The sequence below is a fragment of the Grus americana genome, chromosome 30 (genome assembly GCF_028858705.1).
Source record: "Grus americana isolate bGruAme1 chromosome 30, bGruAme1.mat, whole genome shotgun sequence".
Lineage (NCBI taxonomy): Eukaryota > Metazoa > Chordata > Aves > Gruiformes > Gruidae > Grus > Grus americana.
In genome coordinates, this window is record NC_072881.1 from 435,536 (window position 1) to 451,498 (window position 15,963).

Here is a 15,963-nt window from a genome sequence, read left to right on the forward strand (position 1 = left end):
GTGGGGGGGGGGGGCAGCACCCAGTGCCACCAGTGCCCCCCAGTTCCCTCCCAGTGCCCCTCCCAGTGCCCCCCAGTTTGCTCCCAGTTCCCTCCCAGTGCCACCGGTGCCCCCCAGTTCCTCCCGGTGCCCCCAGAGTTTGCTCCCAGTTCCCTCCCAGTGCCACCGGTGCCCCCCAGTTCTGTCCCAGTGCCCTCCCAGTGCCCTCCCGGTGCCCCCCCAGTCCTTCCCAGTGCCCCCCAGTTCCTCCCAATTCCATCCCAGTGCCCCCCAGTTCCCTCCCAGTTCGCTCCCGGTACCCCTGTGTCCTCCAGTTCCCTCCCAGTACTCCCAGCTCCTTCCCACTTCCTTCCCAGTGCCCCCCAGTCCCCTCCCAGTCCCTCCCAGTGCCCCCCAGTCCCCTCCCAGTCCTTCCCAGTCCCCTCCCAGTGCCCCCCAGTCCCCTCCCAGTACTCCCAGTCCCTCCCAGTTCCCCCCCAGTTCATTCCCTGTACCCCCCCCCCCAGTGCCCCCCAGTACCTGGGGGGGGCTCAGGGCCAGGCTGAGGCTGATGGTGGCCGTGGGGGGGCCGTGTGCCGGGGGGGGCGGGGCGGGGGGGTGGGGGCGGTACCGAACCACAGCGCTCAGCACGGCCCGGCCCTGCGGGGGGGGGGCCCGCATCAGCATAGCCCCTCCCCCTTCGTGAAGCCCCGCCCCTTCCCTGTAACCACGCCCACCCCGCATCACCACGCCCCCTTCCCCAAAGCCCCGCCCAATTCCCTGGCCACGCCCCTCCATAAGCCCCGCCCCATTCCCCGCTCCATGCCCCGCCCCTTCCTGAAGCCCCACCCCTTTCTCATGTAACCACGCCCACTCCCCCGCCCCTTCCCCGAAGCCCCGCCCCTCCCTCACACCCTGCCCCAAAGCCCCGCCCCTTCCCTGTAACCCCGCCCCTCACCAAAGCCCCGCCCACCCCAAACCCCGCCCCTCTCCTTTAGCCCCGCCCCACTCCATTCCTCACGCCCCTCCCCGGGTCCCTCCCGGCCCCGCCCCCGGCCCCGCCCACCTTGGGGTGGTACCCGGGGAAGAGCTTCCGGGTGACGGGGGGCAGGAAGCGGCGCAGGGCCCCCAGCCAGGCCGGCTCCAGCCCCAGCGGGCCCAGGGCCACGGCCTCGGCCCCCGCCTGCGCCACGCCCATCAGGGACACGCCCCCTCACCCGGGGACACGCCCCCTGCCCTGCCCCAGGCCACGCCCCCACTCGAAGCCCCGCCCCCTGCCCCGTCCCCATCCCGGGGCCACGCCCCCGTCCCGCCCAGGCCATGCCCCCCCACCCGGGGCCACGCCCCCTCACCCAGGGACACGCCCCCAGCTGGGAACTCGCCCCGCCCACCCCAGGCCACGCCCCCCCCCCGTGTCCATCTCGGTGTCACCAGCCCCGGGGCCACCAAACCCCACCCGGGGGCCACCAAACCCCACCTTGGGGCCACCAAACCCCACCCGGGGGCCACCAAACCCCACCTTGGGGCCACCAAACCCCACCCGGGGGGGCCACCATCTCATCTACCCCCAGGGCCACCACCTCCTCCAGCCTGGGGCCATCAACTCTGACCTTGGGGCCACCAAACCCCACTCTGGGGCCACCAAACCCCACCCGGGGGCCACCAAACCCCACCTTGGGGCCACCAAACCCTACCCGGGGGGGCCACCATCTCATCTACCCCCAGGCCCACCACCTCCTCCAGCCTGTGGCCACCAAACCCCACCTTGGGGCCACCAACCCTCACTATGAAGCCACCAACCCCCCCCCCCCCACCCCGTGGCCACCAACCCCCCCCCCCACCGTGGCCACCACGGCCTCCTGGCCCCTCACCTCGTGGTGGTCCTGGCTCCAGCGCCCGTAGTGCTCCACCTCGTCCAGCAGCTCCTCACAGAGCTGCTCCGAGAAGAGCGGGAACTGGTAGACGTCGGGGCAGGGCTGGGGGGGGGGGACACACAACAGGGGGTGGGGGACCCCAGAACCTCCAGGGGACCCCCAGAACCTCCAGGACACCCCAAAACCTCCAGGAGACCCCCAGAACCTCCAGGGGACCCTCAGAACCTCCAGGTGACCCCAGAACATCCAGGAGACCTCAGAACCTCCAGGAGACCCCAAAACCTCTAGGAGACCCCCAGAACCTCCAGGGGACCCTCAGAACCTCCAGGAGACCCCAAAACCTCTAGGAGACCCCCAGAACCTCCAGGGGACCCTCAGAACCTCCAGGAGACCCCAAAACCTCTAGGAGACCCCCAGAACCTCCAGGAGACCCCCAGAACTTCCAGGAGACCCCAACTGCTCCCCCTACCCACCCAAGGTGATGTGGCCTTGGGGGGGGGGGTCCCTTCCTTGAGGCAGGAGGTCTCCAAGAGGTGCCCAAAGGCTACTCCAGGGTCTGGGGGGGTCCCCAAGGTCCATCCCTGTCACTGGGGGGGTCCCCAAGGTCCATCCCTACGTCTGGGGGTCCCCCCGGGGTCCTCAAAGTCTTCTCCAGGGACTGGAGGCATCTTAGGAGGCTTCCAATGTCCATCTCTACATCTGGGGGGGGGTGTCCTCAAACCCGTTGTTGGGTCTGGGGGGGTCCCCAAGGTCCATCCCTGTCACTGGGGGGGTCCCCAAGGTCCATCCCTACGTCTGGGGGTCCCCAAAGTCTTCTCCAAGGTCTGGAGGCATCTTAGGAGACCTCCAATGTCCATCTCTACGTCTGGGGGGGTCCCCAAGGTCCCTCCCTGGGTTTGGGGGGTCCCCGAGGTCCCTCCCTGTCACTGGGGGGTCCCCGAGGTCCCTCCCGGGGTTTGGGGGGGGGTGTCCCCCCGTACCTCCTCGTAGAGGTTCTCCTCGAAGATGCGGCTGTAGTTCTCGTGGAGGTACTTCTCCTCCCAGTCCTGCGGGGAGATGGGACTGGGGTTACTGGGGGGCACTGGGAGGTTACTGGGAGTTACTGGGGGGCACTGGGAGGTTACTGGGAGTTACTGGGGGGTACTGGGTGGTTATTGGGTGTTACTGGGGGGTACTGGTGGGCACTGGTGGGCTACTGGGTAGCACTGGGAGGGCTGGCGGGGGTTACTGGGGGTTACTGGAGGGTACTGGGGGGCACTGGGAGTTACTGGGAGTTACTTGGGAGTGCTGGGGGGGCACTGGGTGGTTACTGGGGGTTACTGGGGGATACTGGGGGGCACTGGGAGTGCTGGCAGGGGTTACTGGGGGGGACTGATGGGCTACTGGGAGTTACTGGGTGGCACTGGGAGTGCCCAGGGGGGCTACTGGGAGTGCTGGGGGGGGCATTGGGGGTACTGGGAGGCACTGGGAGTTACTGGGTGGCACTGGGAGTGCCCAGGGGGGCTACTGGGAGTGCTGGGGGGGGCATTGGGGGTACTGGGAGGCACTGGGAGTACTGGGGGACACTGGGTGGTTACTGGGTGTTACTGGGGGGCACTGGGCTGTTACTGGGGGGCACTGGGAGTGCCCAGGGGGGTTTACTGGTGTTACTGGTGTTACCCGGGGGTTACTGGGCAGCTGCAGCAGGTCGGGGTGGGGGGGGTTACTGGGGGGTTACTGGTGTTACTGGGAGTTACCCGGGGGTTACTGGGCAGCTGCAGCAGGTCGGGGTGGGGGGTTACTGGTGTTACTGGGAGTTACTGGGAGTTACCTGGGGGTTACCCGGGGGTTACTGGGCAGCTGCACCAGGTCAGGGTGGGGGGGTTACTGGGGTTACTGGTGTTACTGGGGGGTTACTGGGGGATTACTGGTGTTACTGGGAGTTACCCGGGGGTTACTGAGCAGCTGCAGCAGGTCGGGGTGGGGGGTTACTGGTGTTACTGGTGTTACTGGGAGTTACCTGGGGGTTACTGGGCAGCTGCAGCAGGTCGGGGTGGGGGGTTACTGGTGTTACTGGGAGTTACCCGGGGGTTACTGGGCAGCTGCAGCAGGTCGGGGTTACTGGGGTTACTGGTGTTACTGGTGTTACTGGGAGTTACCCGGGGGTTACTGGGCAGCTGCAGCAGGTCGGGGTGGGGGTTACTGGGGTTACTGGTGTTACTGGTGTTACTGGTGTTACTGGGAGTTACCCGGGGGTTACTGGGCAGCTGCAGCAGGTCGGGGTGGGGGGTTACTGGTGTTACTGGGAGTTACTGGGAGTTACCCGGGGGTTACTGGGCAGCTGCAGCAGGTCGGGGTGGGGGGTTACTGGTGTTACTGGGGGGTTACTGGGAGTTACTGGTGTTACTGGGAGTTACCCGGGGGTTACTGGGCAGCTGCAGCAGGTCGGGGGGGGGGGGTTACTGGGGGGTTACTGGTGTTACTGGGAGTTACCCGGGGGTTACTGGGCAGCTGCAGCAGGTCGGGGTGGGGGGTTACTGGTGTTACTGGGAGTTACTGGGAGTTACCCGGGGGTTACTGGGCAGCTGCAGCAGGTCGGGGTGGGGGGTTACTGGTGTTACTGGGGGGTTACTGGGAGTTACTGGTGTTACTGGGAGTTACCCGGGGGTTACTGGGCAGCTGCAGCAGGTCGGGGTTACTGGGGTTACTGGTGTTACTGGTGTTACTGGGAGTTACCCGGGGGTTACTGGGCAGCTGCAGCAGGTCGGGGTGGGGGGTTACTTGTGTTACTGGGAGTTACTGGGAGTTACCCGGGGGTTACTGGGCAGCTGCAGCAGGTCGGGGTGGGGGGTTACTGGTGTTACTGGGGGGTTAGTGGGGTTACTGGGGGGTTACTGGTGTTACTGGGAGTTACCCGGGGGTTACTGGGCAGCTGCAGCAGGTCGGGGTGGGGGGTTACTGGTGTTACTGGTGTTACTGGTGTTACTGGGAGTTACCCGGGGGTTACTGGGCAGCTGCAGCAGGTCGGGGTGGGGGGTTACTGGTGTTACTGGGGGGTTACTGGGGTTACTGGGGGTTACTGGTGTTACTGGGAGTTACCCGGGGGTTACTGGGCAGGTGCAGCAGGTCGGGGTGGGGGGGTTACTGGTGTTACTGGGAGTTACCCGGGGGTTACTGGGGTTACTGGGGGTTACTGGTGTTACTGGGAGTTACCCGGGGGTTACTGGGCAGCTGCAGCAGGTCGGGGTGGGGGGTTACTGGTGTTACTGGGAGTTACCCGGGGGTTACTGGGGTTACTGGGGGTTACTGGTGTTACTGGGAGTTACCCGGGGGTTACTGGGCAGCTGCAGCAGGTCGGGGTGGGGGGTTACTGGGGGTTACTGGTGTTACTGGGAGTTACCCGGGGGTTACTGGGGTTACTGGGGGTTACTGGTGTTACTGGGAGTTACCCGGGGGTTACTGGGGTTACTGGGGGTTACTGGTGTTACTGGGAGTTACCCGGGGGTTACTGGGCAGCTGCAGCAGGTCGGGGTGGGGGGTTACTGGGGGTTACTGGTGTTACTGGGAGTTACCCGGGGGTTACTGGGCAGCTGCAGCAGGTCGGGGTGGGGGGTTACTGGTGTTACTGGGAGTTACCCGGGGGTTACTGGGCAGCTGCAGCAGGTCGGGGTGGGGGGGTTACTGGTGTTACTGGGAGTTACCCGGGGGTTACTGGGCAGCTGCAGCAGGTCGGGGTGGGGGGTTACTGGTGTTACTGGGAGTTACCCGGGGGTTACTGGGCAGCTGCAGCAGGTCGGGGTGGGGGGGGTTACTGGTGTTACTGGTGTTACTGGGGTTACTGGGGGTTACTGGTGTTACTGGGAGTTACCCGGGGGTTACTGGGCAGCTGCAGCAGGTCGGGGTGCCGCCGGGTGCTGTTGTAGCCGCTGGTGACCAGGAGGTGCCCGAATTCCTCCCGGTTCGTCACGTGCAGGAACAGCCCCTGGGGGGGGGGAGGGGCAGCTGGGACCCCTCCCCCCCCCCCCCCCCCCTCCATGGGCAGCCCCTCCCCCCCCCCAAAGTGACCCCCCCCCCCCATTGTGATTCCACTCCCCCTCCCCCTCGATGGGGTCTGCCCCCTCCCCCCCCCCCCAAGATCACCCCTCCCCCCCCCAACACCCCCTCCCCCAATGGGGATCCCCTCCCCCCATGGAAACCCCTCCCCCCCCCCAAGACACCACCCCCCACATTGTGATCTCCCCCTCCCCCCATGCAAATCCCCTCCCCCACCCCGAGCACCCCTCCCCCATAGTGACCCCCCCCCCCCCCCCACCCCGGGGTTCCCCTCCCCCAAATGTCACCCCCCCCCCAATGACCCCTCCCCCCCAGGGATCCCCTCCCCCCAATGACCCCCCCCACTACGCCCCCCCAGAGCCCCCCCCCCCCCAAATCCCCCTCCCCCATTGGAACAACCCCCCCCCCCCAAATCCCCCTCCCCCATGGCAAACACCCCCCCAGGACGCCCCTCCCCCCCCCGGTGTGGTTTTGATTGACAAGGGGGCGGGGCCTACCCGCTCGCGGGCGTGGCGGCAGAACGCCATGTCGGGGTCGGTGTCGGGGCGGGTGAACACGGGCCCCTCCCCCAGCTGTCCGCGCAGCGCGGCCCCGCCCACCAGGTAGGCGTGGCTCAGGTACGGCACGTTCCACACCCCCCTGGCCCCGCCCACCCGGCGTCAGGGAGGGGGTGGGGACACGCCCCGCCCCTCCCCCACGAGCCCCGCCCACCAGCGGCGATAGGATGCGGCCCCCACCCCGGGGGGGCGGGGCCTCGGCATAAGTCCCGCCTCTGTGGGAGGAGCTGGCAGAGGGCTGGGCGGGGCTTAGAGGGGGCGGGGTTGGCACAGGGATGACTCCAGGGATGGGGTTACAGGGGGGCGGGGCTTCCGGGGGGGCGTGGCTTTGGGGGGGCGTGGCTCTGGGAAGCTGGCCTGTCATGGGGTGTGGCTCCCTGGGTGTGGCCTATCAGGTGCAGAGCCCTGGGGGGGGCGTGGCTCCGGGTGAGGGGCTCCCAGGGGCGTGGCTCCAAAGGGGGCGTGGCTCCAAAGGGGGCGTGGCTTCTGGGAGAGTGGCTCCCCAAGTGGGCGTGGCTCCCAAGGGGGGGTGGCTCCCAATGGGTGTGGCTTTCCGGAGGGGGTGTGGCTCAAAGGGGGCGTGGCTTCGGGGGCGTGGCTCCCAAGGGGCGTGGCTCGGAGGGGGCGTGGCTCGGAGGGGGCGTGTCGGGGCGGCACCCACCGTCGCTTGCCCTGGACGATGTCGACGTAGTCCTGCGCCCGGGCGTAGAAGCCCTCGGGGCTGAGGGCGCCCCAGAAGTTGGACCAGAGCTGCCCCGGGCGGGAGAGCAGCGGGGCCAGCACCCGCCTGCGGAGGGGTCACGGGGGGGTCAGGGGTCACGGGGGGGGTCAGGGGTCATAGGAGTCATGGAGGGGCAGGGGTTCTGGGGTGGTTGGGGGAGGGGGGGCAGGGGTCCCAGGGGTCATGGAGGGTCAGGTGTCACAGGAGGTCAGGGATCACGGGGGGGGGGTCAGGGGTCATGGGGGGGTCAGGGGTCATGGAGGTCAGGGTAACAAGGGGTCACAGGTCATGGGGTCAGGGGTCACAGGTCAGGGGTCACTGGGGGTCAGGGGTCATGGAAGTCATGGATCACAGAGGGTCAGGGGTTGGGCTCATGGGTCACAAGGGGGTTGGAGGTCAGGGGTCAGAGAGGTCAGGGGTCAGAGTAGGTATGGGGTCATGGGTGTCAGGGGTCATGGGGTCCGAGGTTGGGAGGGTCAGGGATCACGGGGAGGGGTTGGGGGATTGGGGGGGGTGGGGGATCAGGGAGGTCAGGGGTCAGTGGGAGTCAGGGTCCGGGGGGGGTCAGGGGTCAGTGGGGGTCGCGGGGGGGGGGGGGCACCCACCGGTTCTGGCGCAGGAGGGCGCGCAGGGCCCCGGGGTGGGTGAGGGCCACGTCCCCGTCCAGGCTCAGGTAGTGCTGGCACTGGGGGTCCCGCCGGCACAGCGCCCTGCCGCACCCGCACCCATGGCCACCGGCACACCGGGGACACCGGGGACACCCCCCCCCCCCGACAGCCCCCCCCATGGCCCTGCAGCCCCCCCACGTCCCCCCCCATGACCCCACATCCCCCCATAGATGCCCACATCCCCCCTGTCCCCCCATATGTGCCCATGTCCCCCCCCACACTCCCCCCCCATGCCCCCCCGTACATGCCCATGTCCCCCCCATGTCCCCCCCATGTCCCCCCCCCGTCCCCCCCGTACATGCCCATGTCCCCCCCCATGTCCCCCCATGTCCCCCCCCCCGTACATGCCCATGTCCCCCCCTGTCCCCCCCCGTACATGCCCATGTCCCCCCCATGTCCCCCCCCCGTCCCCCCCGTACATGCCCATGTCCCCCCCATGTCCCCCCATGTCCCCCCCCGTACATGCCCATGTCCCCCCCCATGTCCCCCCATGTCCCCCCCTGTCCCCCCCCGTACATGCCCATGTCCCCCCCCATGTCCCCCCCCATGTCCCCCCCCGTCCCCCCCCCCGTACATGCCCATGTCCCCCCCCATGTCCCCCCCCGTCCCCCCCCGTACATGCCCATGTCCCCCCCCATGTCCCCCCCCATGTCCCCCCCCATGTCCCCCCCCCCGTACATGCCCATGTCCCCCCCCATGTCCCCCCCCCGCCCCCCCCCGTACATGCCCATGTCCCCCCCATGTCCCCACCCGCCCCCCCCCCGTACATGCCCATGTCCCCCCCCATGTCCCCCCCCATGTCCCCCCCCGTCCCCCCCCCGTACATGCCCATGTCCCCCCCCATGTCCCCCCCATGTCCCCCCCCGTCCCCCCCCCGTACATGCCCATGTCCCGCGCCGCCCCCGCCCCCAGCGCCTCCTCGGGCCCCACGAGTCTGGCAGAGGCGAAGCGCCGGCGCAGGCGAGGCCAAATGGCCGCGATGTGGGGCTCGTGGTGCACCTCCTGCGGGGCACCCGCGTCAGGGCACCCACGGCCGGGGGCACCCATCGGGGGCACCCACGGCCAGGGGAACCCACATCAGGGCACCCACGGGGGCACCCACGGCCAGGGGCACCCATGGGGGCACCCGCGTCAGGGCACCCACGGGGTCACCCATGGCCAGGGGCACCCACAGCCAGGAGCACCCACGGGGTCACCCACGGCCAGGGGCACCCACAGCCAGGAGCACCCATAGCTGGGGCACCCATTGGGGCACCTGCGTCAGGGCACCCATAGGGGCACCCACAGCCAGGGACACCCACGTGAGGGCACCCATGACCAGGGGCACCCATGGGGGCACCCACAGCCAGGGACACCCACATCAGGGCACCCATGGGGGCACCCATGGCCAGGGGCACCCACAGCCAGGAGCACCCATAGCTGGGGCACCCATGGGGGCACCCACAGCCAGGGGCACCCACAGCCAGGGGCACCCATGGGGGCACCCACGGCCAGGGGCACCCACAGCCAGGGGCACCCATGGGGGGGGGAGGGGGCACCCTGAGGTCAGGAGCACCCATGGTGGGGGGGCACCCAGGGCAGGTGGGGGGGGGTTGGGGGGGGTCCTGGGGGGGGGTTGGGGGTCCCAGGGGGAGTTGGAGGGTCCTGGGGGGAGGGGGGGGGGTTGGGGTCCCCTGAGGGGTTGGAGGGTCCTGGGGGGAGGGGGGGGGGGTTGGGGTCCCAGGGGGGATTTGGGGGGTCCTGGGGGGGGGTTTGGGGGTCCCAGGGGGGATTTGGGGGTCCCAGGGGTGGGTTTGGGGTCCCTGGGGGATTTGGGGGGTCCCTGGGGGGGTTTGGGGGTCCCAGGGGGTTTGGGGGTCCTGGGGGGGGTTTGGGGGTCCCTGGGGAGTTTGGGGGTCCCAGGAAGGTTTGGGGTCCCTGGGGGATTTGGGGGGTCCCTGGGGGAGTTTGGGGGTCCCAGGGGGATTTGGGGGTCCTGGGGTGGGTTTGGGGGTCCCAGGGGGATTTGGGGGTCCCTGAGGGATTTGGGGGTCCCGGGGGGGTTCGGGGGTGCCCCCCACTCACGCTGTTGTGCAGGAAGAGGCGCAGGCGGGTGGGGGGGTAGCGCCAGTGCAGGAGGCGCTGGAGGAACTGGGGCAGGAAGGGGGTGGGCTGCTCCACGAAGACCCCCAGCAGCACCCACGGCAGCTCCTCCTCCTGGGGGGGGCGGGGGGGCAGCGTGGGGCACCCCACGGCACCGGGGAAGGGGGGGGGGGCACCCCACAACCCACAGCACCCCGTGGGGTGACGCACAGCCCCCCCCCCCCCCCCATACTGCGAGGTCATCGAGGGCTCCCCAGATCCTCAGGACCCCCCCAGGCACCCCCCACCCCCCCCCCCCCGTACCAGGACCCTCTCAAGGGGCCGCAGGTCAAGGTCACAGCCCCTGGGACCCCCCCAGCCCCTCCCCCCTACTGAGACACCCCCCCCCCAGACCACCACAGGTCAAGGTCACAGCCCAGGGGACCCCTTGACCTCCCATGACCCCCCCCCCCCCAGAACCCTTCTAGAACCCCCCTGGACCCCCCCCCAGACCCCTCCCCCAATTACCACAGGTCAAGGTCACAGCCCCTGGGACCCCCCCAGCCCCCCCCCCCGTACCGGGACGCCCTCGAGGGGCCGCAGGTCAAGGTCACAGTCGCCGCAGCCGCCCTCGTAGCTCCACCCGGCCGGGATGTAGTTGCCCAGGTAGTTCAGCTGCAGCTGGGGGGGGGGGGGGGGCTGCGTCAGAAATTGGGGGACCCCCCCCCCACACCAGGGACCCCCCCCCACTGGGGACCCCCCCCCACCCTACCGGAGGGGTCCCTCAACCCCCCCCTTGCACCCCAAAACTCCCCCTGCACCCCAACTCCCCCTGCACCTGAACCCCCTCCCTGCACCCCCAAATCCCCCCCAGGGACCCCCCCAAACTCCCCAGCCCCCCCCCCCCAAGTGCACCCCGATACCACACAGGGCAGGGACAATGTTGGGGTACCCCCCCCCCAACTCTTCCTGGGGGGACCCTGGACCCCCCCATCACCCTCAGCAGGGGGTCAGGGGGCTCCCAGGGTTTTGGGGGGTCCCCCAGGGGTTTGGGGGGGGTGTTGGGGGTCTGGGGAGGCCCAGAGAGGTTTTGGGGGGTCCCATGGGGTTTTGGGGGTCCCCCTGTCCCTTGGTGGGGCCGTTCCCATGGATGACAGGCAGGGAGCGGGGGGTACTGGGAGCCCTGGGGGGGGGGGCAGAGGGGTTTTGGGGGTCCTAGGGGGGTTTTGGGGTTCCTGTGGGGTTTTGGGGTGTCCCGTGGGGTTTTGGGGACCCCCCCCCCCCCGTACCTTGGTGGGGCCGTTCCCGTGGATGACGACGGGCAGCGTGTCATAAGCCACGTTCCGCGCCCGCACGCGCCCCGGCTCGAACTTGAGGACCACCTCATCTGGAGGGGGGGGGGGGTTTGGGGGTGTCAAAGGAGGGGGGGGGGCGTGGTTTGGGGGGACCCCCCCGTACCCCAAACCCCCCCCGGCTCCCCAACACCCCAATATCTCCCCCCCCCCCACCGATGGCGCCGTTGAGGTTCTGGAAGATGCGGGAGTGATGGTCCAGCGCCAGCCCCAGCTCCTCCTGGGGGGGGGGAAAAGGGGGTTCAGGGGGGGTCCCCCAGATTTTGGGGGGGCTGGGGAGAGCCTGGAGAAGGGGGGAAGGGATTCTCAGGGGGCACTGGGAGGTTTGGGGGGGGGCAAGAGGGTTTTTGGGGGATCTGGGAAGGTTCTGGAGGGGGTGGACACCACCCCCAAAGTGGGGGGGGGTGGGGGTGGATTTGGGGGGACTCAGAGGGTTTTGGGGGTCCTGGAAAGGGTTGGGGGGATTTGGGGGGGGTCCCTGGGGGTTTTGGGGGGGCTCAGGGGGGTTTGGAGGGTCCCTGGGCATTTTGGGGTCCCTGGGGGGTTTTGGGGGGGGCTTAGGGAGGTTTGGGGGTCTTGAGTGGATTTGGGGGGGGTCCCTGGGGGGGCTCAGGGAGGTTTGGGGGGTCCCTGGGGGTTTTGGGGGGGCTCAGGAGGGTTTGGGGGGTCCCAGGGGGATTTGGGGGGGGAGTCCCTGGGGGTTTTGGGGTCCCTGGGGGGTTTTGGGGGTTCCAGGGGGATTTGGTGGGGGCTTAGGGAGGTTTGGGGGTCTTGAGTGGATTTGGGGGGGGTCCCTGGGGGTTTTGGGGGGGCTCAGGAGGGTTTGGGGGGTCCCGGGGGGATTTAGGGGTGGTCTCCGGGGGTTTTGGGGGTCCCTGGGGGGGTTTGGAGGTTCCCTGGGGTTTTTGGGGAGGGGGCTCAGAGAGGTTTGAGGGTCCCTGGGGGATTTGAGGGGGGGGGTGGGGTCCTGGGGGGTTTTGGGGGTTCCGGGGGGTTTTGGGGGTCCCCGGGGGGTTTTGGGGTCCCACCCTGAGCCCCGGGTGCAGGTAGAGGCGGGTGTAGAAGAGCTGGTCGTCGTCGTCGTCGCGGAAGCGCCACCGCTCCACCAGGCGCCACACGGTCGGGGCGAAGCCGATGAATCCTGGGGGGGGGGGGGGGGGATGGGACAGGACACCCCAAAAATGGCATCTCCCCTCCCCCCCCCCATCAGGGGAACCCCTAAACCTTCCCCTCCCCCCCGGGCCACCCTGCCTCCCCCCCAGCACCCTCAGGCCCCCCCCCCCAGGGTCCCCCCAAACCCCTCGCTATCCCGGTGCCCCCCAAACTCCTCCCTCCCCTCCTGGGGCCCCCCCAATCCCCCCTCAAACCCCCCAAGATCCCCTGGGACCCCCAAACCCCTTCACACCCCCCAAGGCCCCCCCAAACCCCCCAAGACCCCCCCAGAGGTCCTCCATGCACCCCCAGATGCCCCCCAACCCCCCCCATGCACCCCCACCCCCCCCCAAGACCCCCCCAAATCCACCCCCCAGCCCCCCCCAAAGCCCTGCAATCCCCCCCAGGGACCCCCCAAACCCCCCCACGTACCCCAATCCCCCCCCAGCCACCCCCAACCCCCCCCAGATGCCCTCAAACCCCCACCAGGGTCCCCCCACACCCCCAACCCCCCCCCACCACCCCCCCCAAACCCCCACAACCCCTCCCAGGGCCCCCCAAACCCCCCCAGACACCCCCAAACCCCCCCACCAGCCCCCCCAAACCTCTGGAAACCCCCTCAGGGCCCCCCCAAACCCCTGCAATCCCCCCCCAGGGCCCCCCCACCCCCCCAGGAGCCCCCCCAAACCCCCACAACGCCCCCCAAGGCCCCCCCCAAACCCCCCAAATCCCCCCCACCGGCCCCCCCCAAACCCCCAGACCCCCCTCAGGGCCCCCCCAAACGCACCCCCAGAGTTGAGGTAGGGTTTCCCCCCCGGCGCGGGGGGGTACGCGGGCGCCAGCCCCTCCTGGGGCCAGCAAAAAGCTTCGGCCGAGAACAGCACCCGCGCCCCCGCCCCCCAAAACTTGGCCAGCAGCTCCCGGGGGCCCCCCGCAAACACCACGTCATAGCTGGGGGGGGGGGGGGGGGAGACACGACACAAATGACATGCCGGTGACATCATCATGTCCTGAGCCCCCCCCCCCATGTCCCCACACGTTCCCCCCTGCACCCCAAAATCTGTGTGTCCCCCATGTTCCCCTGCCCCCCCCGTGTGTCCCCCCCCCAAGTCCCAGGGTCCCCCCACACCCTCCTCGTCTCTGTACCCCCCCCCGTGTCCCCCCCCAGGGTCCCCCCATCCCCATGCCCCCCCCCCCATGTCCCCCCGTGTCCCCCAATCTTCCCCCCCCGCCCCCCCACGTCCCCCCCTCCCTGTCCGTCCCCCCCGTGTCCCCCCCCATGTCCCCCCCGTGTCTCTCCTTGCATGACCCCCCCTGTCCCCCCATCCCTCCTCCCGTGCCCCCCTGTCCCTCCTGTGTCCCCCCACGTCCCCCCGCATCTGTGTCCCCCCCATGTCCCCCAATGCCCCCCCATGTCTGTGCCCCCCCATGTCCGTGTCCCCCGTGTCCCCCCCTTGCCTGTGTCCCCCCCATGTGTCCCCTGTGTCCCCCCCGTGTCCCCCATCCCTCCTGTGCCCCCCCATGTCCCCCCGTCTCCCACCCTGTGTCCCCCCATGTCCCCCCCATGTCCCCCCCGTGTCCCCCCCCCGTGTCCCCCCCCCGTGTCCCCACCTGTCCACGAAAAGCACCACCAGGTCCTGCCGTTCCCGCAGCCCGGCCATGGCGGCCTTCAGCCACCGAACCTTCTGTCCCCCCCCCACCGTGTGCGCCACGTCCCCCCCCCGCCAGGCCTGGCCCAGCCCCAGCGTCTGGGGACACGGGGGGGGGACACGGGGGGGGGATGGGGGGAGACACAGGCACAAGGGGGGGACGACAGACACGGGGGGGGACACGGGGGGGACAGACACGGGGGGGGAGACGGGGGGGGAGACAGGCACAAGGGGGGGGACAACACGGACACGGGGGGGGACACGGGGGGGACACGGGGGGGACAGACACGGGGTGGGGGGGGACACGGCCACGTCACGACACAGGGCCCCCCCCCAGGGAGACAGGAGCAGCCATGGGGGGGGGGCGGGGAGGGGACACAGAGGCCCCCCCTGCCCCCCCCCCTCCTCCCCAGGACCCCCCCTTTGGGGGCCCCCCAACATTTGGGTGCCTGCCCCCACCCTTGGGTGCTCCCCCCCCTCCCAGTTTGCCCCTCCCCCATGGCTGTCCCCCCACCCTTTGTTCCTCCCTGCCCTCCATGGGTGCCCCCCCCCACCCATGGGTGCCCCCCCCAACCTTCGGGTGCCCCCCCCACCTTCACTCCCCCCCCCCCATGGGTGCCCCCCCCACCTTTGGGTGCTCCCCCTCCTTGATTCCCCCCCCACGGGTGCTCCCCCCACCTTTGCCCCCCCATGGGTGCCCCCCCCATGGGTGCCCGCCCCCACCATGGGTGCCCCCCCACCCTTGGGTGCCCCCCTCGCCTTCACTCCCCCCCCCATGGGTGCCCCCCCCAACCTTTGGGTGCCCCCCCTCCTTGATTCCCCCCCCATGGGTGCTCCCCCCACCTTTGCCCCCCCATGGGTGCCCCCCCCACCCATGGGTGCCCCCCCACCTGCACGGAGTAGTTGAAGCGCCGTGCGGAGCGCAGGAACCGCTCGTAACCCTCCGTCCCCTCCGTCGCCACCGTCAGCACCAGCAGCTGCTCTGAGGAAGGTGGGGGGGTTGTGTGACCTCTGACCTCTCCCCGTGACCTCTGACCTCTCCCTGTGACCCCTGAGCTCTCCCCGTGACCCCTGACCCCCACCACAGTAACCCCTGACCCCCCCATGACCCCGATCCCTGGGGGCCCTGATGACCCCTGACCCCCATCGTTCCCTCCGTGACCCCGACCCCTCCTATCGACCCCTGACCCTCTCCCTCCCCCCAGCTGAACCCCTGACCCCTGCTGACCCCTGACCCCTCCCAGCTGACCTCTGACCCTGAGCCCCACCCTGACTCCCCCCTTCAAGTGACCCCTGACCCCCGGTGACCCTGAGCCCTCCACTCTCCCCACGACCCCTGACCCCCCTGCTGATGCCTGAACCGCCCATGACCCCTGACCCTCCCATGACCCCGACCTCTTCCTATGACCTCTGACCCCCCCCAGTGATGCCCAAACCCCTATTACGATCTGGTGACGGCTGACCCCCCAATGACCCCTGACCCCCTCCATGATCCCTGACCTCTCCCCGGTGACCCCTGACCCCCAGTGCCCTCTGACCCCCCACATGACCCCTGGCCTATCCCTAGTGACCCCGCCCCCCCACTGATGCCTGACCCGCCCCTCATGACCCCTGACCCCCCCATGACCCCATACCCCCCGGTGACCCCCAACCCCCCCAATTCCCCCCCCAGTGACCCCTGACCTCCCCGGTGCCCTCTGACCCCCGTGACCCCGCCCACCCCCCCCTTTTTCCCCGTTCCTACCGGGCCCGGGGGGGCTCAGGGTGGCGGCGGGCAGCAGCAGCCCCAGCGCGGGCAGCAGGACGGGCAGCAGGACGGGCAGCGGGACGGGCAGCGGGGCCATGGCGGGCAGCGGGGCCGGGGCGAGGGGCGGGGCCAGGCAGAGGGGCGGGGCCTCTCGCGCGCGCGCCGCGCCGC

General features: G+C 70.0%; 1 protein-coding gene across 1 annotated transcript in view; it reads right to left on the reverse strand.

Moving 5' to 3' along the window:
- The window catches only part of LOC129197888 (multifunctional procollagen lysine hydroxylase and glycosyltransferase LH3-like), a 16,042-nt gene extending 148 nt beyond the window's left edge, over nucleotides 1-15,894 (reverse strand). The window contains exons 1-18 of the mRNA XM_054806691.1: nucleotides 15,790-15,894; nucleotides 14,936-15,027; nucleotides 14,008-14,144; nucleotides 13,184-13,347; nucleotides 12,273-12,385; nucleotides 11,401-11,464; nucleotides 11,182-11,279; nucleotides 10,472-10,573; nucleotides 9,896-10,027; nucleotides 8,712-8,833; nucleotides 7,769-7,873; nucleotides 7,104-7,229; nucleotides 6,383-6,524; nucleotides 5,701-5,814; nucleotides 2,834-2,899; nucleotides 1,851-1,955; nucleotides 1,046-1,162; nucleotides 495-639 (exon numbers count right to left, since the gene is read on the reverse strand). Coding sequence (XP_054662666.1) covers nucleotides 495-639; nucleotides 1,046-1,162; nucleotides 1,851-1,955; nucleotides 2,834-2,899; nucleotides 5,701-5,814; nucleotides 6,383-6,524; nucleotides 7,104-7,229; nucleotides 7,769-7,873; nucleotides 8,712-8,833; nucleotides 9,896-10,027; nucleotides 10,472-10,573; nucleotides 11,182-11,279; nucleotides 11,401-11,464; nucleotides 12,273-12,385; nucleotides 13,184-13,347; nucleotides 14,008-14,144; nucleotides 14,936-15,027; nucleotides 15,790-15,889 — 2,044 coding nt within the window. The 5' untranslated portion in view covers nucleotides 15,890-15,894. The remainder of the gene's footprint in view (nucleotides 1-494; nucleotides 640-1,045; nucleotides 1,163-1,850; nucleotides 1,956-2,833; nucleotides 2,900-5,700; nucleotides 5,815-6,382; nucleotides 6,525-7,103; nucleotides 7,230-7,768; nucleotides 7,874-8,711; nucleotides 8,834-9,895; nucleotides 10,028-10,471; nucleotides 10,574-11,181; nucleotides 11,280-11,400; nucleotides 11,465-12,272; nucleotides 12,386-13,183; nucleotides 13,348-14,007; nucleotides 14,145-14,935; nucleotides 15,028-15,789) is intronic.
- Nucleotides 15,895-15,963: the final 69 nt, after the last annotated feature.